The sequence below is a fragment of the Staurois parvus genome, unplaced genomic scaffold, assembly GCF_062004578.1.
Source record: "Staurois parvus isolate SC_StPar_1 unplaced genomic scaffold, SC_StPar_1.0 ptg000066l, whole genome shotgun sequence".
Classification (NCBI taxonomy): Eukaryota; Metazoa; Chordata; class Amphibia; order Anura; family Ranidae; genus Staurois; species Staurois parvus.
The window spans coordinates 6,637,826-6,664,616 of NW_028317862.1; the positions used below are offsets into that span (position 1 = coordinate 6,637,826).

A 26,791-nucleotide genomic window follows, 5' to 3' on the forward strand; every position below is an offset into this window, starting at 1 on the left:
TGAGAGGAAGAGGGAGTTGCATGCTCCTCTATCCCCAGACGTAACTGGGTATTTTCTTTTTCCTATGCAGGGGAACACAGGAAAGGGTGAGTATTTGCTGCAAGGGTCCTTTGTCCCAACCACTCTACAGTAAATCTTTACAATAGGTGACCTGTGCTTTTAGATTTTCATGTTACGCTTTATGTTTAACAAGTGGTTTTCTTTCTGTTGTACTTTAGCCTTATGTGTGAGAAGCGCATCTTTGAAACTGTGAATAGTGTGCGGCACCCATTCCTGGTCAACCTGTTTGCTTGTTTCCAAACCAAAGATCATGTGTGTTTTGTGATGGAATATGCAGCTGGAGGAGACTTAATGATGCACATTCACACAGATGTTTTTTCTGAACCAAGAGCTGTGTAAGTTGTTTCTAAATTACTAAAGAGATGTCCTTCAAGTAGATATCTGCAGGGATATAATTTTCTGTAAATGTAGAGAAGGCTGATTACGCATGAATGAACTAATCTCCCGCTGCAGCTATTTTATTCTTACAGTCAGCAGCTGTCAGAATTACCAGAACAGAAGCTGCATCTGATTGGGTGCAGCCCCTGCTGCGCTAACCGGTTTCTGTCAGGTGCCTTTGACTTATCAATCGTTGGAAAGAATGATTTGGGGGGGGGGATCCAGAAGGGCCACCTTTTTTTTAAAGCTAATTTTTGCTGGTTTATCAGGAACTGGACAAACTTGCTCAGTTTGACTATCTTCATGTTAGAGCACTTTACCTAGCAACAAAACAAATGGTTTACTGTATTAACTTATCTGAGCCGAGTTCTAGTAAAAGCTTTGTTTTTGGCATTGCATTAATCTGCAGCAGCCAGAATTGCTATAAATGTATTGTACCTTTTTGTTTGAAAATACTCCTCTCCACTGCTATATCAATGTATCTGACATGGCTTAAGAGTCTTATCAAGGTGGTATCTTTTAGCTGAAGTTTTTAGTTTTAATGAAGTGCAGCCAAAGCTGCTCGTTTGGCTGTACATCTGTGGATCACAGGAGTGCAGTTCGTTACCCACTCCTGTGACCCATTTTCATCCAACAGCGGGCTGAAGTCAGCTGTCGGCTGACATCACTCAGCCGGTCCAGGCTGGGGAAGGATCCCGACTTTAAAGTCTGGCTCCACCTAATTGTCTGGACCAACAACTTATTTAGCCTCTCAGCAATGCGCTAAGAGCTTGAGCCAGCCGCTCCCTCCACTTCACAGCCAGCGTTCCAGAAGGCAGAGAGCTGTGACTGACATTCACCAGCTCCCTGCTCATGAAGCACTGGGAACTGAGCAATCAGCGGTCTTTGATCGCTCCCTTCTCAGTTTTATCCGGTGGGGGACCAATCCTGCATCCACCTAGGTAAATATGATTTTATCCTTTTTAAAGGATAATGTCACCCTTTTGACAAAGTGTTAAAATAATACCTGAATTTGAAAAGCACCACTTGACTGACATCAGCTTTGTGGTCATAACATGCATCACATATGCTCTGAGTCAAAAACTGCCAGCTAAATCAGTGGCTAGACAGTTTGTTAATGTTAAAACCATTAGTGGGCATAGTGTCTTTCTGACACTGCATTTGGCTCTACCCTTCCTGTTTGTGTCGACTTCAAGCTAACCGTACACAGGAAAATGACCTGACAGGTTAGATTATGTTCGATGTGGTATGCTGTTAACCTTGCAGTGTGTTACACATTGTTTGGCCACAGATATTTTCCTGCAGTAAATGTCTTTTGTAGGCTCAAAATATTGTGACATTATTAGATGATAGCGCCATCAGTGGCAGAGAACAGTTAAGATGTAGGAATAGAATTTATAAGCTGAATATTATCAGGTATACCCTAATGCTTTTTGCTGTATGCTGCAACCCTGTAGCCTGAGCCTTCTCAGAAGTAATCTCTCCACTGTCCCACCTTTTCCACCAGGCTATGGTAGTCCTGATTCTTTAGGTGACATATTGTATGTGCTGCTGAAGTCACTGGATGACCTAATTCATCGCACAGGGTATAATTCACAAAGCGGTATCTCACCGCGTCCAAGTATGCAGTAAGATACTGCACGTTTTTTAAAAAGTTTGTTGGCATTCACTTAAAAAAAGCTACTAAAATACCACGAGTTATTTTATACAGCCATGTGGTATTTTAGTAGTGAAAACATGTGGCAATGTAACGAGTTATCCGCTGTAAGCCCCCCTTATGGGGGGAACGGGACTCCACACCACTGACAGCCGAAGACTCATCGACTGTTAAGGACGCTGCAGTTGCCTGCTCTTTAACAACCATGACAGTTACTAGTTGTTAAGGACACCGGCGACCGCCTGCTCCTTAACCAGTACATACCGCACGCCTCGACCACTGCTTAATTACTGCATGCATTTAATTATTTATTTCCTTCTGTGAATTGACTTTTATGTGGTATTTACTGAGCGTTTTTGCTATTTTAGGTAAATACTGCATGCTAGTAATAGTGAACTGACATTTTCAGTATCGCATGCAATGTGTGGTCAGTTGAGCGACAACGCATGCGATAACCTTTTAGTGAAATGTCGCAACAGTGTCTTTGCAATTACCAGCTACTTTAAAATCATCATTTTTTATTTATTTTTCAGGTTTTATGCGGCCTGTGTAGTTCTTGGCTTGCAGTATCTACACGAGCACAAGATTGTTTATAGGTGAGTTACCCTTATGTACATGGTAAAGACTGATTACAGCACCATTTCATCAATTCAGTTCATTTTAACAAGTTGTGGAAAAACTGTCCCACTGTGAAAGTGTTCAGCTGTTCAAAATACTATAATTACAGTTCACAATTCTTTTTATTTTTGTATTTCCTACAAATGCCATTCCTACCTTTTTGCTTTACTAAGAACAGCATTGCATTCACTTGCTGAATATGGTTGCCTGCTCATGTAGACAAAGTGGACAGGACATGGCTTTGGAGATTTATGGGACTGTTCATTGGATGCAAAACTTTTTAAGCATCCAAGTAGTTTAGCTGCTGTACAGCAGTCCATTTTATTTGAGGCTTGTCTGTGCTACCAACCTTTTAACCACTTGCCCTCCAAAGGATTTACCCCCGTTCCTGACCAGGCCATTTTTTGCAATACAGAGCTGCGTTACTTTAACTGACAATTGCGTGGTCGTGCAACGCTGCACCCAAATGAAATTTTATGTCTTTTTATTTTTTCCCCACAAATGGAGCTTTCTTTCGGTGGTATTTGATCACCTGTGTTTTTTTTATTTTTTGAACTATAAACAAAAAAAGACTGACCATTTTGAGGAAAAAAAAAACTATATTTTTTACTTTTTGCTATTAAACATGTCCAGTAAAAAAAAATTATAATTTCGCCATAAATTTAGGCCAAAATGTATTCTGCTACATGTCTTTGCTAAAAAGAGAAGAACAAAATATGCTTTAATTGGTTAACGTGAAAGGTGTGTGTGTGTGTGTTGGATTTTTTATTTATATATAATTTTTTTTACATTGCCACCAGTGCAGTACAGCGTCATCCTATAACTGGCATGGCGGTGATCAGGGACACTGGTGACAGTACAGAAAAAAAAAATTGATATTTATTAAATTTTTTTCTCTTTTTAAGATTTTTTTTTTTTTTTTCTCATATTACACTGACTAAACTAGTATAATGTTACCATAGTAACATTGTACTACTTTGGGAAAGGGATCAGTATTTTATTTTTTTTATACACAATTTGATTGCTTATAGCAAAGAATTTCTTTGCTATCAGCAAGCATTTAACTGAATCAGTTGGATTTGTTCAGGTTTTTTTGTTGTGGTTAGCTGTGATTGGCCATGGCTAATCACATGACACAGATGGGCTCTAATTGGCCCAGCCTGTGCATGTGATCACTGTGACCATTCGCAGCTAGACACACTTGTATACAATGGATGGCATGAAAGGAAGCCATCCATTGTATACAACTGTCATGTGGCCTGCTGTTATTGGTCACAGCAGGTCACATGGTACTGGCAACGGGGCCGAGGTATACAGCTGGTGACAGATCATGCCACAGCGCAGCTCTGCGGGCACGTGCAAAGCGCGATCCAGGAGGGGCGAGAGGCTATACTTTCATTTACTATAGGCCGGGCGGGAAGTGGTTAATCACTTGACAACCGGGCTATAGCCGAATGGCGGCTACAACGCGGTTGTCTAGTTCTGGGAGGGCGTCATATGTGTCCTACGGACACAGCTGATCACGTGATGTGGTAAAAGGCCAATCACAGCGGCCTTTTACCACGTTATCAGCTATGTTCAATCACACAGCAGATCATCGGGTAAATGCAGTTGTCGGCTGCACTTTTCTCACTCTGTCACAGCGGGAGGAAAGTACTGTCGATAATGGCAATTGTCAGAAAATCAGCACTAATCAACAGGGCACTGATGATCCGTGCCACCCACCTGTGCCCCCCATCAGTGCCGCCTAATTCATGCACATCAGTGAAGGAGAAAAGTTACCTGTTTGCAAAATTTTATAATACAAAGAAACTTTTTTTGCAAATGTTTTGCTCTTTTTTTTGTTTATAGCACAAAAAATAAAACTCACAATGGTAATTAAATACCACCAAAAGAAAGCTCTATTTGTGTGAAAACAAGCATAAAAATGTCATATGGGTACAGTGTTGCATGACTGCACAATTGTTATTCAAAGTGTGACAGCGCTGAAAGCTGAAAAATGGCCTGGGCAGGAAGGAGGTAGAAGTGCCCGGTAGGCAAGTGGTTAATGATTAACTGCATACTTTTAGTGTATTTTTAATTTTTTGTTTTGACCAAGCTGGTCCAAACAAACTATTTCCTTCATTGACATATGTAGTGGCTCTGTATTTTGGCAGCAGGATTGGACTTCCTGTCCTGTTGTGGGAACAAAATCGAGTCAGGCTAAGCGCTGGCCAGCCATTCACTGGAAATATTGTATTTTCTGAATGACTACAAGGCTTCTTCTGATTGGCTGAGGAGGTGCAGCAGGCAGGTGATGTCATGATCTCCACCTCAGTCTCTTAGAGGAAACTTTGTGTTCATGCTGGAGCAGAGAGCTTTTATACTGTATGTAGCTGATGCTACATACAGTTCAGAGCTTGATAGCAGCTGCATGTGTTGGTGAAGGTTATAGTTATTATGGATAAAACATGGAGCTTTAAAGTGTAACTTAACCCCTTGACGCCGACGGCACACAAATATGCGGCCTCACGGAACTGGGCTTTTTTCCGTGGGGCCACATATTTGCGTACCTGTCTTTGTGCAGGAAGCGCGCCGCCCTGCGCGCTCCCAGCACAGAGACCGCAGTGCCACTGAGAGCCTCTGGTCCCGTTCTAACAATCGGGACCCAGGACTCCCGATTCCAGGTCACGTGATCGCTGTGATAGCCTCTGATTGGCGATCACAGTGATCAGTCGCTGTGCAGCTCGGCCCCCTTGTTTTTTCTCTCTATGAATGGAGAAGAGAGATACATTGTATCTCTCTAACTCCTGGCATAAAGAGAAAAAAAATGTGTACAAAGAAAAATGCCTAGATCAAGGTTTGATCTAGTTCCGTGCCAGGGTTAGTGTTTGGGTCAGGGTCAAAGGTCAGGATTAAAAAAAAAAATTGGTGTCAGTTAGTGTTGATGTCAGTCTCAATGTGTTTTAGGTAAAAATAAAAAAAAACAAAATGCGCACTATTGTTTCTGGGCTGTACTACGGGTACAAACAACAAATAACATGCACATATATGGTATCGCTGCAATCGTCAAGAGCTGGAGAATTTATTTTGGGTTGTTCTTTGGTGGTAGGTTATGGTCGTAACAAGAAACACACAGCTTAAAAAAAAAAAAAAGATTTTTGTTTACTATTTTGGGCCAGTTTTCCTTTGATTAAAAAAGATTAGAAGCTATCCATTACCATTTACCACCAAATGAAAGCCCAATTTGTCCTGAAACAAATCAAGGGATAATCCACCTGGATGTACAAAGTAGTTGTGATGATATGCACGGTTTTACTATCACATGTCAACGTTACAGAATTGTGCTTTGTTATTTAGATAACAAGGTAACAAGTTAAAAATGGGCAGACATGCAGGTTTGTTTTAATGCAGAAGAGACATGCTTTGTCTTTTCTGCAATAAATCTACCTCCTGCTTGTTCACCCTTGTGCAATGACCCACGCAGGTGCAGCTGTACAATTTCAGCAACGTTATCCCCGCTTTGCCAGGCGGGGAGCTCCGGGACAGCACATCACGTGATCAGAGACGAGTATAGTTACGCTTTTAGCTTTACATAGTATATTATTTCCTCCTATGCAGTGGGCTATTTTGAGTGTTTTCAGTTTAGTAGCAAATAGAGGGAAAAAGACCAAGAGAAATGTGCCTTCTACTTTTACTGTATTCGTGTATTACTGTTTATTAATGTGTTCCATGAAAATATTGGCTAAGCAAATCTTCCATGTTCACCTAGGGATTTGAAGCTGGACAATCTCCTTTTGGATACAGAAGGATTTGTAAAAATTGCTGACTTTGGTCTTTGCAAAGAAGGTAATGTGCACATGTTTTCATAGATTTAACCAGTAACTTAATTGAAGCTGCCCAGAAATGAGATGATAGTCCAAAGATTCTGCTTTTAAAAGTTGTCACTTACTTTATTTGTTGGCTTTTTTTCTGGTGACCCTCACAAGTGCCCTAACCAGTGAGCCCAGCCCTGAACACTGAGGCCATCTCACTCAGGGTACACACTCTGCATATATTAACCCTCAGGGATGTGGATTGTACATGATGATTCGGCTGATGTGCTACCAGGATTAGAAAGTGTATATTCTAGATGAAAATGCTTTCTAAACTACATGATATGCTGAATGGCTTCTGCACAATTATTAAACAAAAATGGTAGATCATAAAATCACTCCTTACAGTGCTTGAAAGCCTCTAAAGTGCATGTCCAACCCAGACTTTATTTTTTTGACATTAGTGTGTGACATTAGTTTCACCAGATGGGAAGTGAAGGAAAATCTCCAACAGCAGCACAGACAAATTTTTTTTTTTTTTTTGTTTATTAAAATGACAAACGTTTTTGTCAGATGAAAGTATCTTCACCTTTGCAACACATGCTCTATTCAAAATTAAAGAAAAAAGTGTGGATTGGAGATCCCTGCTTAGCTACTCTTCTGTTACATCTATTTGCTGTGCCATTAAGTATTAAAGAATTGCTTGACTGTGCCCTCTCTCTCTGTCTCTCCTATCCAGGAATGGGTTTTGGAGATAGAACTAGCACTTTCTGTGGCACCCCAGAATTTCTGGCTCCAGAAGTCCTCACAGAAACCTCTTACACTAGAGCAGTGGACTGGTGGGGACTGGGAGTCCTTATTTATGAGATGCTTGTTGGTGAGGTATGTATATATGTAGAGTAAGCTGTATAGGACCACGCACCTAAAGATGCAATTGTTTACCTTCACTTTCATATTTTGAGGAGTACATTTTAACTGGTTATAAAAGTCTATGGCTTATTAAAAGGTCCCAAGAGGCCATTGCAGCTTTAGAGACTGCATGCGGATCTTCAGGATGTGCTCTAATATTTGCAGTTTTATTTATTAAAGAGCTATGTGGTGGGGCATCTGCACTATCGCAATACATTGACCTTTCTGTTTAATTGTGCCTTTTGATGACTTAAGCACATTAGTCATTGTTTTTCATTTTAGCTTTAATATTTTATTTATGGTTTTGTGCATGCTTACAATGAGCAAGATGGATGCATCCCCTAAGTGCTTATCATACTAGTGATCTGATGGTATTCACATATGGGCTGCTATTTATCAGCCTGGCTAGTTTGTGAGTGTAAAAAAAATAAAAATAAAGTCCAACTGCTGTCCTAAAGTAATTTTTAGTACGTGGACATTGTACTTGTTGCTTTACATAACCAAGACTGAGCTAATATATGTTTTGTTTTGACCAGTCCCCATTTCCTGGAGATGATGAAGAGGAAGTATTTGACAGCATAGTCAATGATGAAGTCAGGTATCCACGGTTCCTGTCCACAGAAGCCATTTCTATCATGAGAAGAGTAAGTTGCCATTGAAACGTCATTGCCTTTAGCCAGATTTCGTTCTGAAATTTCCCCCTTATTGTAGCCCTGTTCCTCCTGATCACTTTTGTGTGTTTATCATTTATTTTGAGTAGCTTTTCACTGAGAGGATAAAGACTATTTTTTTCTGTGGCATTTTTTTGTTCTAAACATAGTCTTCACTTACCTCTGATCCATTGTGTATATAGACAGTAATAAATATGGTTAACTCTTGCATTGCATTAACATGTACATTACTTTTCTGATTGCATACGCTAACCATCTGCTGGTTATAAAATATTTGATTCCCCTTGTTCAATGCACATTTGTACTGGGAGAGGATAAAGGTGTCCTTGTAATTAGTATTCGTATAAGGATAGGGTTTGCAGTCACTGTGCTGTCTGTATAGGTTTACTACATTTCTCTTTTGCAGCTATTGAGAAGAAATCCAGAGCGCCGCCTAGGGGCAAGTGAAAAGGATGCAGAAGATGTAAAAAAGCATCCGTTCTTCAGAGTAAGTACTTTTAAAGTGGCTGAGTAAAATTTGACATCACAAATTTATGAAAAGCCTAGTAACCTACCAGTGTGGTCCTTGAACAAGTCTGGATTTTCAAGAGAAAACCTGCACAGACAAACAAGCAAAAGCACAAGTAGCAGAAACGATTAGAGTGGGTTTTGAATTAAAGTATACTGGAGCCATGTGGTAGATTAGTCAGTAGGTCACAGACTATAAACAGAAACCGGCTTTTGTGGAAAAACAGGAGGCCCTGCTTCTTGAAGATGTTTTTATGCAGTTTTTTTTTTTTTAACACCAAAATAGCGATTTGATTACCAAGTCAATCACACCTTTGGGAGGTTTGCCTTTTGAGGTATCTGCAGGAGATGTGAGAAAGTTTGTCATGTGTAAATGACAGGAAAGATGTAGGACCTGATATTTCAGGCAGTATTAAAAGAACGATACCTTTCAGTTGGCTGACTTCTTTGCAGATCTATCATCTCCCGTAGGCAGGAGGTTTTCCCCATATGTCGGCTATTGTCCCAATTCCAAATAAATCTACCTTCTCTTGATTAAATTCCCTGTGGCTCTTACTCCCAGTTTGATGAAGAAGGTGTTCCTTGTGTGTATTAAAAATGTGTCCCTGTGGGGTTAGACAAATATCAGTTTTCTTTCAGGGTTAATAGGTCGACCAAGGATGCTATTGCTTAAGTTTTACACTCATTTTTCACCCTTTTAGAGGGTAAGATCAGTTGTGTTTGAATGCTTTTTATGAACGTTATTGATGAGCTTAGATTACTGAACCTAAGGCCTGCTTTCTGTAGCTGGGATCTAGATTTTCTCACTAACAGGCTCAAGAAATTGAAAATCTGAGATTAATGCTGATAGTGGCTAAATGGTTAGCACTTCTGCCTAGCAGCGCTAAGGTCGTTGGTTCAAATGGCACTACCTGCCTGGAGTTTGCATGTTCTCCCTGTGCCTGCGTGGGTTTCCTCAGGTTTCCTCCCATGCTCCAAAGACATGCTGGTAGGTTGATTGGCTCCTGTCCAAATTGGCCCTAGTATTCTTATGTATGAATGTGAGTTGGGGACCTTGGATTGTTAGCTCCTTGAGGGTTAGGGACTGAGGTGAATGTACAATATATATGTAAAGGGCTGCATAAATTGATGGTGCTATGCAAGTACCTGTAATAAATAATGCTCATGATTGGCTTTAATACAGGTGTTCTGCAACGGTTCATATTGTGTCCTGTTTTATTCACCTTGTATACGTATGGCTGTGTTTCCAAAAGTGGGGGAAAGCGGTTATAAAATTTGCAGACAATACTACTATTGGTAGAAAAAGGGATAATGATGAGGTTGCTTTTCAAGCACAAATAAAGGGAACTGGTAATCTAGCACAGGGAAATAACTTGGAGCTCAATGTGAGTAAAATTAAATAGTTGAAAGACTTTAGGAAAGAGTGATGCCTATGCTAATATAAATGGGGTGCAAGTAGAACAGGTACATGAATCTCATGCTTTTAGGTGATGTGCCAGCAATTACAGGTGATAGGCCACAATCCCTGCATATATCTTCTCTGGAAACTGAAGAGGGCAGAGTTTTGTAAACTCGTCTTTTTATACAGGTGCCAGGGAGAGTGTTTTGACTTAACATGTTACATTACGGCAGGGTATATGTAGAGCCCAGGATATGAGTTTTACAGAGGGTGCTCAAAACTGCTCAGAAAATGTGTAGATCTGCCCAGTGCATGAGGAGCTTGGGGAGAAGACTTTGCTGGGGCTTTTTGACAGCTCTGACTATGCTGAGGCTTTTTGACAGCTCTGACTATGCTGAGGCTTTTTGACAGCTCTGACTATGCTGAGGCTTTTTGACAGCTCTGACTATGCTGAGGCTTTTTGACAGCTCTGACTATGCTGGGGCTTTTTGACAGCTCTGACTATGCTGAGGCTTTTTGACAGCTCTGACTATGCTGGGGCTTTTTGACAGCTCTGACTATGCTGGGGCTTTTTGACAGCTCTGACTATGCTGGGGCTTTTTGACCGCTCTGACTATGCTGGGGCTTTTTGACAGCTCTGACTATGCTGGGGCTTTTTGACAGCTCTGACTATGCTGGGGCTTTTTGACAGCTCTGACTGTGCTGGGGCTTTTTGACAGCTCTGACTGTGCTGGGGCTCTTTGACATCACCTGCATTGTGTTAAAGCCCAATTAAACTGTGTTTAAAATTACTTAAACTGTTCAAAGTTAAAAAAAAAAAAAAAAAAAAAATCATTTTCAATGGGCCTATCATTTAAAAATTCTGGCCTGCCTTCACCAAACCATATTGGTAAATTTATGTTTGTCTCTTTTGCAGCACATAGACTGGCATGCATTGTTGGCAAAGAAGGTGAAGCCTCCATTTGTACCTACAATTAAAGGACGGGAAGATGTGAGCAATTTTGATGATGAATTTACCTCCGAAGCCCCCATCCTCACACCTCCCCGAGAGCCACGGTTACTAACAGAGGAGGAGCAAGAAGCATTCAGAGATTTTGACTATATTGCGGATTGGTGTTGAGAGCAAGGACACTGTGAAACTGGAGAGAACTGGCTAACAAGATGACAAAATAAAAACTCACCGCTTGTGCCATCTTCAGTTCCAGAATTATTTTATTTTTAAGTCACATGAAGATTCTTTTAAAAGTACTTTTCATTTTATAAATATATATATAAAAATGTGTGTATATAAACTCTGCGGAAGAGTGGCCACTTTCAGCGTACGCCCATTTTTCTTTTTTTGTTTTTTTTTTTTTAAACTAGCACTGGAGCAACTTTACACCTGGTCCTCTGAGCAGGAGAACTTGGCCTGTGATACTTACATATCTGTCCCCACCATCTTTTGTTTTGTCTCCTTACATGCAGAGAATAGAACTTTGGAAAAAAAATGCTTTAAATTTTAACGCTAATTATTTGGGCAGCTGATTGCAATAAGCAGGTTAATTCCTGAGACATGTTTATGTATTTGTGACGATCTTAATATTATTCACCTTCCAGGTACCCGTTAGAGGTTTTGGTTTTAAATGTACAAAGCGGAGTCAAAAAAGTTAAAATCTTTTGTATGAGGGAGCATTGTAAGGTGGCATTTTTCGGGAGTTTTTTTTTTTGTTTTCTCCATAGTTTGATGAAAATGTTTTGTTCTTGGAGTTTTGCTCAAATGTGAGACTTATGTTTTGGTTTAGTGAAGTTAAAGTGTATGTAAATGCAAAACCACCCTCCCTATTTTTTTTCTAGTTTTGGTTATGGTAGGAAAGTTTAAACCAGCTGCAAGAAGAGCGTGAGATTCCTCCAGCTGGGATAGGGAAATATATTCCGATGACACCTGGTTAAGATGGGAATTACCTCACTTGAGTCAATTCTTCCCATTGGTACAGACAGTAATAATAAGCTGGAGGGTTTTAACTCTTCTCTGATTTGTCCAAAACTAAAAAGAAACGTGGGCTTTACATACACTTTACAACCGTGAATATGTAGATCATAGTTACCTGGATTCAGTAACTACTGAAGTGCATGCACAGTTAATGGTTTTAGTCTTCATATCCTTTTGAACATTCGGCACAGACTATTCACAGTGCCTCAGAGGCTCTTGTGTCAGTCAGTGGCATTAGTTTGGGCCTATGATTTAAGCGATTCCACAGACACCAGATTTGACAAGTAACACAGCTACTTGCCGATACCTTGTGGTGCCTGCGCTTTAGTGGTGGTGTTACTTTTGTTACATTTTAGGTAATGTCTGGTTCACTTTGAGTGTATACAAAACTGGTTTCAGCTGGTAATGTAAATTTAGTATACACTAAAATTTCCACAAAGAGCTAGAATGTTTTTCCTTTTATACAAATTATCTAGCCGCTTTCCCTGTAACCCCCCCCCCCCCCCCAAACCAGCCAGCTAACACTACTTTACCAGGATCACTGCTTTTGAAAGTATCCCATCCAGGCATTGCAGTGAGGCCCAGCATACTGTAAGTGTCAAATGCTTGTGTAGTCCAGGGGGTTGCAGAGGAGGAGGCTTTCTCCTGGCTGCCTTCTCTAGAGCTCTCTCAACCCCAAGCTCCAGTCTGTGGATAAAGCCTCTGCACTACTGTGTACAGAGCAGGGCTTTGAGCCCTTTATTTGTATGTGGTGTGGAGATCATGCAACCATTCTGCCCTTTTTGACTCCTGACATAGTGACAGACCCAGTAGGGGAGTATATGATATGGCTGGGGATCTGCACAGGAGCTTCGAGACACTAGTATACTTTCTATTCAAATGCTTACACTCCATGTTCACACCCAGATAAAATCTGCAATATTGGCTTTGGTTGGAGTACCCATTTAAAAATGTAGGCAATATTTTGTCTGCCATCACTTTTTTTTATATATAGTTATCCGTAGCTGTAACTGGCTTTATTCTCACTGTTCCATATGCAGCAGTTTCTGCATTACTCCTCTCAATACTATGGTTGCTCAGCACACTGGGCACAGCAGTATTTCAAGCCTGTTTGTGAATGTAAAGGTCTCATATAGTTTAGCCTTCATTGTCTCCAGTCGGTTGTCTAAGCTGAAACAAGAGTTGCCTTCTTTCTGTGAAACGTCAGTGATCTTCATTAGAGAAACAGACTGTTCAGTTATTTTTTTATCATGCCTTAACTATCCTTGATAAAAGTGAGCTTCCAAAAGACTATTCTCAATTTTTACCAAAGTCACTTGCCAAATACTTTGCCTTTGCAGCTTTCTAGCTTTACTAGCAGTGAGTCCAGCAACACTTTGGCCATCAGTGTCTTACTGGCTCCTGTGCCATTGAATTTACTGTGAGGAGTAGCGTAATGAGCACATAATATACACTAAACCTGTCTTCAGAGCAATATTGGGGATCTGCTATACCTAACCACCTACTGAAAATACTAGGCTGTTAAAATCATCCAATGCTTTCAGACACTTTAAATCATTTAATCTTGAAAGAACACAAAATAGGAAAGTCTGAGAAGAATTGTATAAAATCTCTGCATACGTGTTTGAGTTGGTAACCTAAAGCATTATTTATTTGTAATACTTTCTTTTTTAAATGTGTTACACTTGCCTGTGCAGTGGTTTTGCACAGAGTAGCCCCGATCCTCCTCTTCTCAGGTCCCCTGCTGAGGCTCCTAGCCCCTTCATTTTGATGTGCCACCATCAAGAAGCCCCTTCCTAGGAGAGCATACCTGTATGCTCACTCCTGAGCCGGCTCTTTGTGTAAGACACACAAAATGCTGCTCAGCCCCACCCCCCACTCCTTCCTCACCGGTGGCAGCAGTCAAGGGATCTCTACACCCCCCCCCCTCTGCTCCTCCCACACGGTCACGTGATTTATTCACAGATTTCTGTGATTGTATGCCTGCAAATACTGTCTGCGGCTGAAGTTTGTAGTTCTCAATGAACCGCGTGGGTGCTGGTGAGTGCTTTTGTAGTCCACTGAGCTTCCTGTCATTCGGAGCTGCCTGCCTATAACGGAGGTACAGGCAGACAGCTACTCTGACAGCCTGCAGGAGCCTGACGTTGCCTCCACAATCTGCTGATCATGGGTGCAGTGCTTTACTGGCTTCGAAGAAAAAAAAGAATTAGTGAATGCACATTTTTTTTACCTGCAAAAAGTGTATTTATTTTTTTTAAAAATGGACTTCTCCTTTTTAAATGCTTGCTTAAGTCTAAGGGAACAAGAACAGCAATTTTACTTACTGTCTTCCTTGCTGTAAGCATGATTCCCCCCCCCCCAAAGCTTCTTCTCTCCTTTGCTCTGTCAGTTGCGGGTCCTCTGATGACATCAATACCAATGCAGAGCCTGTAGCCCTCATTGGAGCACCATGGAACAGTCCAGTGCTGGAGAGTAGGGGAGCATGGGCTGCTGGGGAAACTGGGATCAGATCAGTAAAACTGCTTTTCCTGTCCCTTAGACATAAAAGAGCATTTTTGTTTAACCCTCGCATTGTGGGGGCATTCCCACTGCAAGGGAGTATTTGTTTTTTCTAATCATTCACTGGAGTTTGGGCTCTAAAGGGATGCCTCTAGCAGCCAAGGCTCCCATCTAGTGTTGGAGGCAGCTATTGGCTAACTCAGAAGCAAGGCTACTTCTGGGGTAGAACAAAAGAGATATTACCACTCCACAACTAGTCCTCCTTTTTGGCATCAAGGCTGTGGCAAACGTCTGTGCTGAAGAGGATTTGCAGCTATGACAAAAACCATCCTGACTGGTGCCCTTTAACTCATTAGACAATACTGCCTGCTCCAGTCTAATCTGGTTCACATATGTATGAAACCGTGTTTCAGAGATGTGAGAGAAGTAATGAGGTTGCAATAAATTGTATGGCAGCATACCTGTGAAATCAAGCTTCTATCTGTTCTTTGTTTATGGAAACGAAGTCTATTAAGTCTTGCATATGGTGAATGGAACCCAGATGGAAGTTAAATGTTTTTGTACAGAAGTTCCAATCCTTACAATAAGGCTACTCTATTGTCATTGTAGCCAATGGAACTGGAGGTTCTATTCGTGTCCCACCATAATATGAATGCTAAGAACCGTTCTCACCGAAGACTAATTTGGTAACACAACTTGCCCAAATGTCATAGCAGAAATGTGTTTTCTCATGTATTTCTACAGATTGTATTTATTTTCTTATTCCTTACATTGCTGCATGTCCAATGTTGTATCTCGGTCTTGATTTACAAAGTGCATTCCCAGTAATGGTGAATGAGATGTTTTTTCTATTTGGTTCCATAAATACATGCTGCCTCCAATGTGGGCATCCTGATAGTGGCCACAAACACAGAAGACACTATCCGTAGGATTAAAATACACTAATTGTTGCGGCCCACTGGATTTCAGAACTTATAGCTTCTGAGGGTGAACGCAATATGATGTAACAGAATGTAAAAAAAATATTTTTGATAAAATTGTATATTTTATAATCAGAACACTAATTGTAGCTGTACCTCAACGTTTGATGTTCTGCCTTTTTACTAACTGGGGGTTCAGCAGATTCGTAGACCCTCTTTAAAGTAAAGAGATGAAGTTTTTTGTATTTTTTGTTTACTAGAGGCCAGAAGCTAGTAAATCTGTTCTGTGTATGTCTAGGGCCCTGTCTTGTATTTCCTTGGTCTGTCTGGGCTGTATATAGAAGAGATGATGGAGCACCAAAAGTACCTCAGGCTTATTACTCATATCTGCACATTAAAAGGTATCATTACTACACATTGAAGCAGCCCATTTGTGTTGGGGATCTTGGCTGACGTGCAGGCTATTTGTGTAGATATGAATGATCCTAGATTTAGTCATAATTTTCACTATGATGAAAAATAGTTCTGGCTGAATTTGACAGGATTGTCCACCAGGGCCAATTAATTTCTGAAAAATGTTTTTATCAAATTGATTGTATTGAATAACTTTACAATCCTTTATGAACTGCATAATGCTGCAGCCCATTGCCTGCACTGCGCTGCTTCTTACTAACATGGCAAGTGGTTCCTTGGCTCTGCTTCTTACTGCATATTGTCATTGGGGAATCTTGCACACTGACACAGTGGGTTTATTTACTAAAGCTGGAGAGTCCAAAATCAGACTCCCTTCTGCATAGAAACCAATCAGCTTCTAACCTCAGCTTGTTCAATGAAGCTTTGGCAATGAAACCTGGAAGCTGATTGGTTTCTATGCAGAAGTGAGTCTGATTTTGCACTCTCCAGCTTTAGTAAATAAACCCCTGTGGGTCACATTCACTGTAGACCCTAAACATCGTCAACACTAAATTGAGTTTTAGTTGGCATTCGTAATTCAGTACTCTGAGAATCCTGCTAAAGGGTCCCCCGTCTTGGATAGCAAAGGGGTCAATCGCTTGTGGACCCTGGCAGGAGATCACAAAAACATCTCTGTGCACATCAACTAATAGACACCTCTCAATATGAATGCAGTACATCACACTAAATGGCTGTGTCGGTTTGGGTAGGTAGTATTATCATTAAGCTTGTCTAGCCAGTGAATTGCATTATGGGAACACTCCTTAATGCATGAACTGTCCCAGTGCTATGTATGCAGCCATGTGAAGAGTATTGTATGGACAAAGGAAATATGAGTTGAGTCTTGTACTGTTTGTTAGATATCATTTTTGTTTTCAGAAACTGTGCTTTTGAGGTGCATTTTTTTTTCTATTTGATTGTTTTATGTAGTAAGAAAGCAGTGTGCAAACAAAGCTTTTTTTAGTATTTTAACTGACAGAATATCAATGTAAACCACATGATGTACAGAACTTGTAGTTTAATGGAATCACTAGATGTTATAAGCCAGGGTATGTCACAAACGTAAGCTCAAGAAGCACTAATTTTTAGAAGGGTTTTTTTTTTTTTTACAAATATCAAATATTTTTAGGCAATTTTATGATTTTAAACCCTAGATTGTAAATATATTTTGCTATAGCTGTAAGTGGCTGCTAAAGCACTTTTTAAGGAAATTAGACTATTTTTAGGCTGGTACACTATGCATTGATATTAAATGTGCCTTTAAGAAATGTCATTCTACAACAGAGTGTTTTTTGCAGTCATCAAGTCATATGAATGCACAGATTAAAACTTTTCAAATAGATTGCAAGTCTTGGCTCTGTTTTTTTAAGGGCACACATTAAACATGAGAACTTTACAGTTAAAAGAAACCTATATATCTTACTTATACAGTACATCTGCAAAGTATTCGTATATCCTGGGTTACAGACTCCATCTTGACATGCCAGTTGGATAGCTTCCCCTTCCCACTCCTTGAATCTTTAGTTTTTTTATGCTAGTGTCCTAAGGTGATGGACCTCTCCTTCAGTGAAATCACTCTTGGCTTGATTCGTTTTATCTTTTGGATTATTCAGTCATGTTCTCACGGTCTTACAATGGCACAAATAAAAGCAGTGTTTCTGGATTGCTGGAATTTATGTACAGTGGGGATCAAAAGTTTGGGCACCCCAGCTAAAAACGCCATTTTTTTGTTTTAGATTTTATTTCCATCATTTACACTTTCAAAATAACAGAACTTTTGTTGACATATAAGAATGTCTAATCTGTAATTTGATGCCTTTTGGAGATTTTTCCATCGTTCCTTGGCTTCTTTATGCACATTAATACAAATTAATAATACAAACTTTCGATCCCCACTGTGTGTGTATGTGTGTGTATGTGTGTGTGTGTGTGTATATATATATATATATATATATATATATATAATTACACACACACTCTCACAGAAGTGAGTACACCCCTCACATTTTTTATTTTTGTAAATATTTTATTATTTCTTCAGTGTTGTCACATGAAAAGATGTGACACTTTGCTACAAAGTGACGTAGTGAGTGTACAGCTTGTATAACAGTGTAAATTTGCTGTCCCATCAAAATAACTCACCACACAGCCATTAATGTCTAAACTACTGGCAACAAAAGTGAGTACACCCCTAAGTGAAAATGTCCAAATTGGGCCCAAACTGTCAATATTTTGTGTGGCCACCATTATTTTCCAGCACTGGTTTAACCCTCTTGGGGATGGAGTTCACAGGTTGCCACTGCAGTCCACTCCCACTCCTCCATGGCGACATCACAGAGCTGGTAGATGTTAGAGACCTTGCACTCCTCCACCTTCCATTTGAGGATGCCCCACAGATACTCAATAGGGTTTAGGTCTGGAGACATGCTTGGCCAGTCCATCACCTTTATCCTCAGCTTCTTTAGCAAGTCATCTTGGAGGTGTGTTTGGGGTTGATATCATGTTGGAATACTGCCCTGCAGCCCAGTCTCAGAAGGGAGGGGATCATGTTCTGCTTCAGTATGTCACAGTACATGTTGGCATTCATGGTTTCCTCCATGAACTGTAGCTCCCCAGTGCCGGTAACATTCATGCAGCCCCAGATCATGACACTCCCACCATCATGCTTGACTGTAGGCAAGACACACTGGTCTTTGTACTCCTCACCTGGTTGCCGCCACACGTTTGACACCATCTGAACCAAATACATTTATCTTGGTCTCGTCAGACCACAGGACATGGTTCCAGTAATCCATGTCCTTAGTTTTCTTGTCTTCAGCAAACTGTTTGCAGGTTTTCTTGTGCATCATCTTTAGAAGAGGCTTCCTTCTGGGATGACAGCCATGCAGACCAATTTGATGCAGTGTGCAGCGTATGGTCTGAGCATGGACAGGCTGACCCCCCACCCCTTCAACCTCTGCAGCAATGCTGGCACCACTCATACATCTATTTCCCAAAGACAACCTCTGGATATGACGATGAGCACGTGCACTCAACTTCTTTGGTCGACCATGGCGAGGCCTGTTCTGAGTGGAACCTGTCCTGTATGGTCTTTGCCAGCATGCTGCAGCTCAGTTTCAGGGTCTTGGCAATCTTCTTATTTTATAGCCTAGGCCATGTTTATGTAGAGCAACAATTTTTTTTTTTTTTTTTTTTTTTTTTTTCAAATACTCAGAATTCCTTGCCATGAGGTGCCATGTTGAACTGCCATTGACCAGTATGACAGAATGAGAGCGATAACACCAAATTTAACACACCTGCTCCCCATTCACACCTGAGACCTTGTAACACTAAGGAGTCACATGACACTGGGGAGGGAAAATGGCTAATTGGGCCCAATTTAGACATTTTCACTTAGGGGTGTACTCACTTTTGTTGCCAGCAGTTTAGACATTAATGGCTGTGTGTTGTAGGGGACAGCAAATTTACACTGTTATACAAGCTGTACAATCACTACTTTACATTGTAGCAAAGTGTCATTTCTTCAGTGTTGTCACATAATAAGATATAATAAAATATTTACAAAAATGTGAGGGGTGTACTCACTTCTATGAGATATTGTATATATACAAACATACACACACACACTTATCAAACAAATGAACACAATTAGCAAATCAGGTTGTGTTACCTTTAACAAGTCTGACAGGTTTACAGACCTGTGTATCTGCAGCCTTTTGCACTTGGCTGTCTAGGATTACAAAGTTCTGAGAGACAGATTATTAGTGAAGATGAGACCGATTTTCTGTAAACAGATGCATAATTAAGGGTGTTTCAGTCAGCTGCAATGACTTTAGGACCACCCAAGCAATAACTGATTATGCAGGCTTTAACTTTGTAATATAGCTCACTGCTCCTGTTAGCATAACTTTGACATGCACCACAATATCATGATAAATGTCCCCTCGTATGTGGCTGTAGCTCAATTTAAAGGATATGTATAATTTAATGTATTTTTTATTAAGAATTAAAACACTAACATCCATTTATTAACTGCTTGCCTGCTGCCCTAAAATAGAACTACTGCTACAGCGCAGTAGGGCTGCGCAAAATCACATATACAGTTGTGTTCAAAATAATAGCAGTCAGACATCACTAAGCTGATCAATCACTGTTTTTGGTAGAAATGATATTTCTACATGGCAAATAATTTACTAGCAAGTGTAGTAGAGTAATAGAAATCCAACAGACCCAACAGTCATGACATGCATGCTGCTGATTCTGTGTAATTGAATATTAGCAGTGTGGAGTTCTATTAGTGAGGTCATTCATTCTTTGAAAAACAGGTGTCAATTATTGCCCTTATTTAAGGAAGGAAGGCAGCAAATGTTGTACATGCTGGTTACAGTGCATTTCTCTCTGAAATTCTGAGGAAAATGGGTCGTTCCAGACATTGTTCAAAAGAACAGCGTACCTTGATTAAAAAGTTGATTGGAGAGGGGAAAATATATAAAGACGTGCAGAAAATGATAGGCTGCTCAGCTAAAATGATCGCAAATGCTTTAAAATGGCAACCAAAACCTGAAAGACATGGAAGAAAGCAAAAAACTACCATTCGAATGGATAGAAGAATAGCCAAAATGGCAAGGATTCAGCCAACAATCAGCTCCAGGAAGATCAAAGAAGGTCTAAAGTTACCTGTGAGTACTGTTACAATTAGAAGACGCCTATGTGAAGCCAAGCTATCTGCAAGAAGCCCCCGCAAAGTCCCACTGTTGAAAAAAAGACGTGCTGAAGAGGTTACAATTTGCTAAAGAGCACATTGACTGGCCTAAAGAGAAATTGCACAACATTTTGTGGACTGATGAAAGTAAGATTGTTCTTTTTGGGTCTAGTGGCCGGAGACAGTTTGTCAGACGACCCCCAAACACAGAATTCAAGCCACAGACACTGTGAAGACAGTGAAGCATGGTTGTGCAAGCATCATGATATGGGGATGTTTCTCATACTACGGTGTTGGGCCTATTTATCGCATACCAGGGATCATGGATCACTTTGAATACATCAGAATACTTGAAGAGGTCATGCTGCCTTATGGTGAAGAGGAAATGCCCTTGAAATGGGTGTTCCAACAAGACAACGACCCCAAACACACCAGTAAATGAGCAACATCTTGGTTCCAGACCAACAAGATTGACGTTATGGAGTGGCCAGCCCAATCCCCAGATCTTAATCCAACAGAAAACTTGTGGGGTGACATCAAAAATGCAGTTTGAGGCAAAACCAAGAAATAGAGAAGAACTGTGGAATGTAGTCCAATCATCCTGGGCTGGAATACCTGTTCACAGGTGCCAGAAGTTGGTTAACTCCATGCAACACAGATGTACAGCAGTTCTCAGAAACAGTGCTTATACAACTAAATATTCATTAAGTGATTCAAAGGAGAGCAAAATCTTCAAACATTTTTCAGTTTATATAGTGAATGTTTGAATATTAGACTGTTTAAAAAAAGTGAAGAAAAGTGAGTTTGTAAAGAAGAATACAAACACTGCTATTTTTTTTGGAGGAACAACACACATTTGATATATTTTTCTTCAGGTTTTGATTTGGAATAGAATGTGTAGTGTTCCCAATGCATTTGTGTGTATGGAAATAAAAGCTATTTGAAGGATTTTGAGCTTTATTCACTTTTTTCAACACTCTATTATTTTAAACAACTGTATATACATGTGATTTGCATTTCCGGGTAGGGGGCGCTCGTGCCCTCATCCCTGCACCGCCATTGGCAGCTAAGGATGGCAATCACCAGGTCCCGGCCCGAGATTCCTCACCGGCGATCGCCGTGTAGAACTGACAGGGGAGAGACCTGTGTGTAAACAACACAAGATTCTCTCCTGCCACTAACGACATACTGCTTTTATATTTTTCTGTACATCAGAGAAATACAAAGCAGCATGTCCCTGTAGTAAAATAACGCACACAGTTAACACTTTAACACCCAAAAATTAACCCTTTCCTGCCCAGTGTCATTAGTACAGGGTCAGTGCTTTTTATTAGCACTGATTACTGTATTAGTGTCACTGGGGATGTCATTGGCAGTTAGTTCCCACCCAGTGTCAGAATGCCCTCTGCAGTCCCACTATAAGTCGCTGATCGCCATTACTAGTATAAAAAATATAAAAATTACAGCATATATACCGTCATTTGTAGATGCTATAACTTTCAAGTAAACCAATTAATTTACAAGTAATGGGATTTTTTTTTTAATTTTAGCAGCAGACGTAGCAGAATACATTTTAGGCTAAGTTTATGACAAAATTTGATTTTTAAATGTTTTTTTATTGGATATGTTTTATAGCAAAAAGTCAAATATTGTTTTTTATTTGACTTCAAAATTGTTGGTCTTTTTTTGTTTATAGCGCAAAAAATTAAAAAAACGCATAAGTGATCAAATACCACCAAAAGAAAGCTCTGTAGAAAAAAAAGACAAATTTAATTTATGTATAGCGTTGAATGATTGTGCAATTGTCAATTAAATTAATACAGCACCGTATCGCAAAAAATGGCCTGGTCAGGAAGGGCAGGGCAAATCCTCTGGAGGGTAAGTAGTTGAAGTAATGCAGTGCCGTATTGCAAAAAATGGCTTGGTCAGGAAGGGGGAGGAGGTAAATCCTCCGCAGTGCAAGTGGTTCTAAACCCCAAAGTTTTGTTTATTTATAACCTTCATGCATTCTATGCTTCATGCTGTGAACGAGAGCAGGAGCTCTCTCAGGTCTTTGCCTCCACATTGGCTGAGACAGCAGCAGGAGCCAATGGCTCCCACTGCTGTCAATCACAGGCAGGGGGTGGGGTAATCAGTATGTTCTGGGGCTATGCAGCAGGGGGAGGGGCCTGGAGCATTGGCAGGAGACCTGAGAAAAGAAGGATCAGGGTTGCTCTGTGCAAAACCATTACAAAGAACAGGTAAGTATGACGTTTGTTACAAAAAAAAAAAAAAATTAAATATCAGGAACCTTTCCAATCACTTTAAATATACTATTTTTTTTTTGTGTGTGTGTGTAATTTTCGATGTAACTATTTGCAGTTTCTACTTCCTGAGCCATGTTCATTACACAGTGCTTGTGCTTTACTGCTCCTTCTCACAACACACCTTGTGTGAGCTGACTTGTTGACAATGATACACCCACAGTGTAGCTTATCCCCCATTGCAGCTGCTATTAAAGTGAGAATACACCTTTTATTTATATTTAATACCAAAACACAAGCTCAGGAACTAGATTGGGTTTCTACTAAGTAATGTAATCAAGCCCCAGTGTTGTAAAAGAATAAAAGCTGCCATCTGAAGAGTAAGAAGACACTGCTTTGAAGTATGCTGTAGGCTTCATATACAGAATAGCCCTAGCTACCCTCCTTATAAGGGACAAATTCATAACTGGCTGCTATTTGATATCCCTAAAACACCTATTATGTTTATTAAAATCTGTATTCTAGCACAAAAAAGGAATTTTGACTTACCTGTAAATTCCATATCTTGAAGTACAGGACACACAAATAGTTACATAGCCTGGCTGAAAAAAGACAAGAGTCCATCCAGTTCAACCATTTAAAAAAAAAAAAAAAAAATATACAAGTTATAATCCTATACCTACAGTTGATCCAGAGGAAGGCAAAAAAAAAAAAACCCCAGCAAAGCATGAAGCAATTTGCTCCTGCAGGGAAAAAAAAAAAAAAAATTCCTTCCTGATCCCCTGAGAGGCAATCTGATCCAGTCCCTGGATCAACTTTACCTATAAATGCTAGTATCCAGTTATATTCTGTGTATCTAGGAAGGAATCCAGGCCTTTTTTTTTTTTTATTTTTTTAAAGCAATCCACTGAGCTGGCCAGAACCAACTCTTGAGGGAGTCTATTCCACATCTCTCACTGTGAAGAAATCTTTCTGTGTTTGGAGATTAAGTTTCTTTTCCTCCAGACGTAAAGAGTGCCCCCTTGTCCTCTGTGATGACCTCAGGGTGAATAGCTCTACGCCGAGTTCACTATATGAACCACTGATGTATTTATACATGTTGATCATATCCCCCTTAATCTCCTCTCAAGAGAATAAATTCAGTTCCTCTAATCTTTCCTCATAGCTGAGCCCCTCCATTCCTCTTATCAGTTTGGTTGCCCTTCTCTTTACTTTCTCCAATTCCCCAATGTTCTTTTTGTGAATTGGTGCCCAAAATTAAACTGCACATGCAACATATTCATTCACCATGGGTCATTTTCATGTACCTTCTGGTGACTGGATGGCAAGCTTTGAGGACATGAATTTTATAAGGCAGTGTAAAGCCATAGGCTGATGAAATAGGATGAACAAAGCCAACACTGGCCCTTAAGCCTGGGTTCACACTGAAGGAGCCAAGTTATGATCAAGACTTGTTTAGAGGAAGGCCAGAATATGAGGCACAGAATAAACTCTCGTATTGAACTGGCTATGTTCCCACCTCGCAAAATAGGATTTCCAGGTCCAATAAAGGAGGCGTTCTTGCTTTGAGAGGGGTAGAAATCAGACTCCAAAATCCCCTCTAACCTGTAAGACCTGTGTTTCAACAGCCATGCTGTTAAAAGCCAGATATTGCAGGATGGAATAGAGGACTTTGAGACATTAGACCTGGTCTGTTGGGAAGAGGCCAAGGACAATCTGCTAGACATTTGAGTATACTATGTACAAGGTTCTTCTGGGCCAATTAGAATTATCTTTTTAACTAATTTTTGGGGCAGACTAGATAGAATTTGAGCTGGTGGGAAGGCACAGGGCAGCCTGAACTGAGACCAAGGGATTATCAGGGCATACAAGGCCAGGGCTAGAGGAGCCCTGTTTCTACTGAGAAACAGGAGGTAGTTTGTTGAAACCACATTTGGAATCCCACCTTCTTTGGCTTATCACATTGAACACATCAGGATAAAGATACCACATGGTGGCAGCCAAGTTAGTCTGCCTTCCACTTGTCCACTCCCCTGAGATGTGGACTACAGCAATCACTGGACAATGATTCTGTCCACCAGACACTCTGGTTTGCTTCCTTCAAGACAGTCACACTCATTTTGCTTTGGTTGATGTATGCCACGGTGGAGGCATTGTCTGGTTGCATCTAGTTTGGGTGTTCCTTTAAAAAGGGGACCCTAAACTGCAGTGATAACCTGACTCATCTGAGATCCAGGATGTTAATGGGAATTTGGTTTCCTCTCTTACCAATAGTCCATGAAGCATCAAAGATTGAAAAATGCCTGACAGACTTGACTCTGTTGTAAGAATTTTTCAGTTGTAGGTAAGGGAGTACTTCTCCAGTATTAGAGCTAGGATGATGATCCACCACAATATGAAAGTTGGCAGAAAGAGCCTGCTTTTTCCATGCCAACAAAATGTTGTGTTGGAGTGTTCTTGAATGAAATTGGATGCAAGGTACTGCCTCGAAGGAGGCAACCATAGGACCTAGACCTTTCTTGACTAATCTCACTATGGGACTTCTTTTGCATCTAAGATATCAAGCATGAGCTTTTAGAGAAATTTATTTTCTAGAAGGACTTGGCATACTTGGATGGGGATGTTTCTGGGATCAGAACCAGCAGCCCTTTCACACCGATGCAATCCTAATGACTTACAGTGGAAGGTGCCTTTTTTTTTTTTTTTAAGCTTTTTTTTTTTAAAAAAAAAAAAAAAAAAAAAAAGCACCGAGGATGCATGTAGCATACAGGAATTTTCAAAGTGTAGTGCACCTGCAGTGTGAAGTTACATACGATTTAATGGCAAATAGTTTTTATGTGCCTTGTCACAATGTAAAAGCCCAGTAAAAGGGCACCAGTGTGAAAGGGGCCTAAGGTGAGGGCCGGCTGGAGAAAACCGTGTTTAAACTTACCCAGTAAAGGGCCTAGAGCAGCTGAGTTGTCTTGGACATTTTCTGAGAGCTATAAGGGTTATGAATCCTTCAGGGGAAGGTTGACTAAATAGCCTGTGATTTGGATGGCCTGAGTTCTAAGGGCAAATAAGAGCACAAGACATTTGTGAATACTCTGGGAGCAGAGGATAGGATGAAAGGCAGTGTAACAAACTAGAAGTATTTTTTTCTGCCTCTGCAAAAGCATAGACTGCAGCGATGTGCATCTTGACTGCCCACAGATGACATATTCCCACTTACCTTGCAGATTTTAGGCAAAATTGTGGCGTTTTAACAAATTTGCTTAGGGAATTTAAAATCCTGGAATAGGACCAATATCACTCAGGCTTTGATTCTGGGAAAGTTTCGAGTAGAATCCTATCTTGTGTCAGTAGTTTAGGGCATTTTACAAATCCGGGGGTAGTTTTTAGTGATTTTGAAAGAAGAAAGCATTGAGGTACTCTTTTGTACCCCATAAACCACCAAATGGTTTCAAAGGGTTTGGGACATCTGTCACCCAGATTGAGGCAAGCTGTACTCTTAGGAAGGTGTCCCTTAATTGTGAGGGGAATTTGAGGAAGCCTTGTGCAGAAAGGAAGGGTTGAACTTAGGGTTTGACGTTGAAGCCTGGCTACAGGGCTGGGACTGCAGGGTTAAATAGCTTTTAGGAGCATTTCAAATTTTCTACTTACAAAATATTTGAAAAAAGGAACATCTTCAATAGGAACAGGGAGGTGTTTTTGTTTTTTTTTTAACAGAAACTACAGATCAGTTACAGGAATAGCCTACATGTTTGCAAACTTTTCCCACTAGAAAATAGTTTAGCAAAAATGTAGGGGGCAGAAAAAAAATTGTTTCAGTGGTAAGCCAAGCATCAGACTGCAGATATTTTTCTATTCATGAACAGGGAATGTTTTGTGAGATTTTGCAGTTCTCTTTGCACTCAAAGCGGCATGATGAGATGGAGGGAGGAGAGTCAGGCTGCACAATGCCACGACTTCCTTAGATTTGCTGCTATTTTGAAGAGGGCGCTTCAGTTGCTAACACAAAGCACATTGCCTC

The 26,791-nt window shown here is 40.4% G+C and overlaps 1 protein-coding gene across 1 annotated transcript in view; it reads left to right on the forward strand.

Annotated features, from left to right (window-relative positions):
- Positions 1-17,176, forward strand: part of PKN2 (protein kinase N2) — a 162,134-nt gene extending 144,958 nt beyond the window's left edge. Inside the window, exons 16-22 of the mRNA XM_089668904.1 lie at positions 219-395; positions 2,629-2,691; positions 6,465-6,541; positions 7,247-7,389; positions 7,953-8,060; positions 8,494-8,574; positions 10,910-17,176. Coding sequence (XP_089525030.1) covers positions 219-395; positions 2,629-2,691; positions 6,465-6,541; positions 7,247-7,389; positions 7,953-8,060; positions 8,494-8,574; positions 10,910-11,113 — 853 coding nt within the window. The 3' untranslated portion in view covers positions 11,114-17,176. The remainder of the gene's footprint in view (positions 1-218; positions 396-2,628; positions 2,692-6,464; positions 6,542-7,246; positions 7,390-7,952; positions 8,061-8,493; positions 8,575-10,909) is intronic.
- The last annotated feature ends 9,615 nt before the right edge of the window (positions 17,177-26,791 follow it).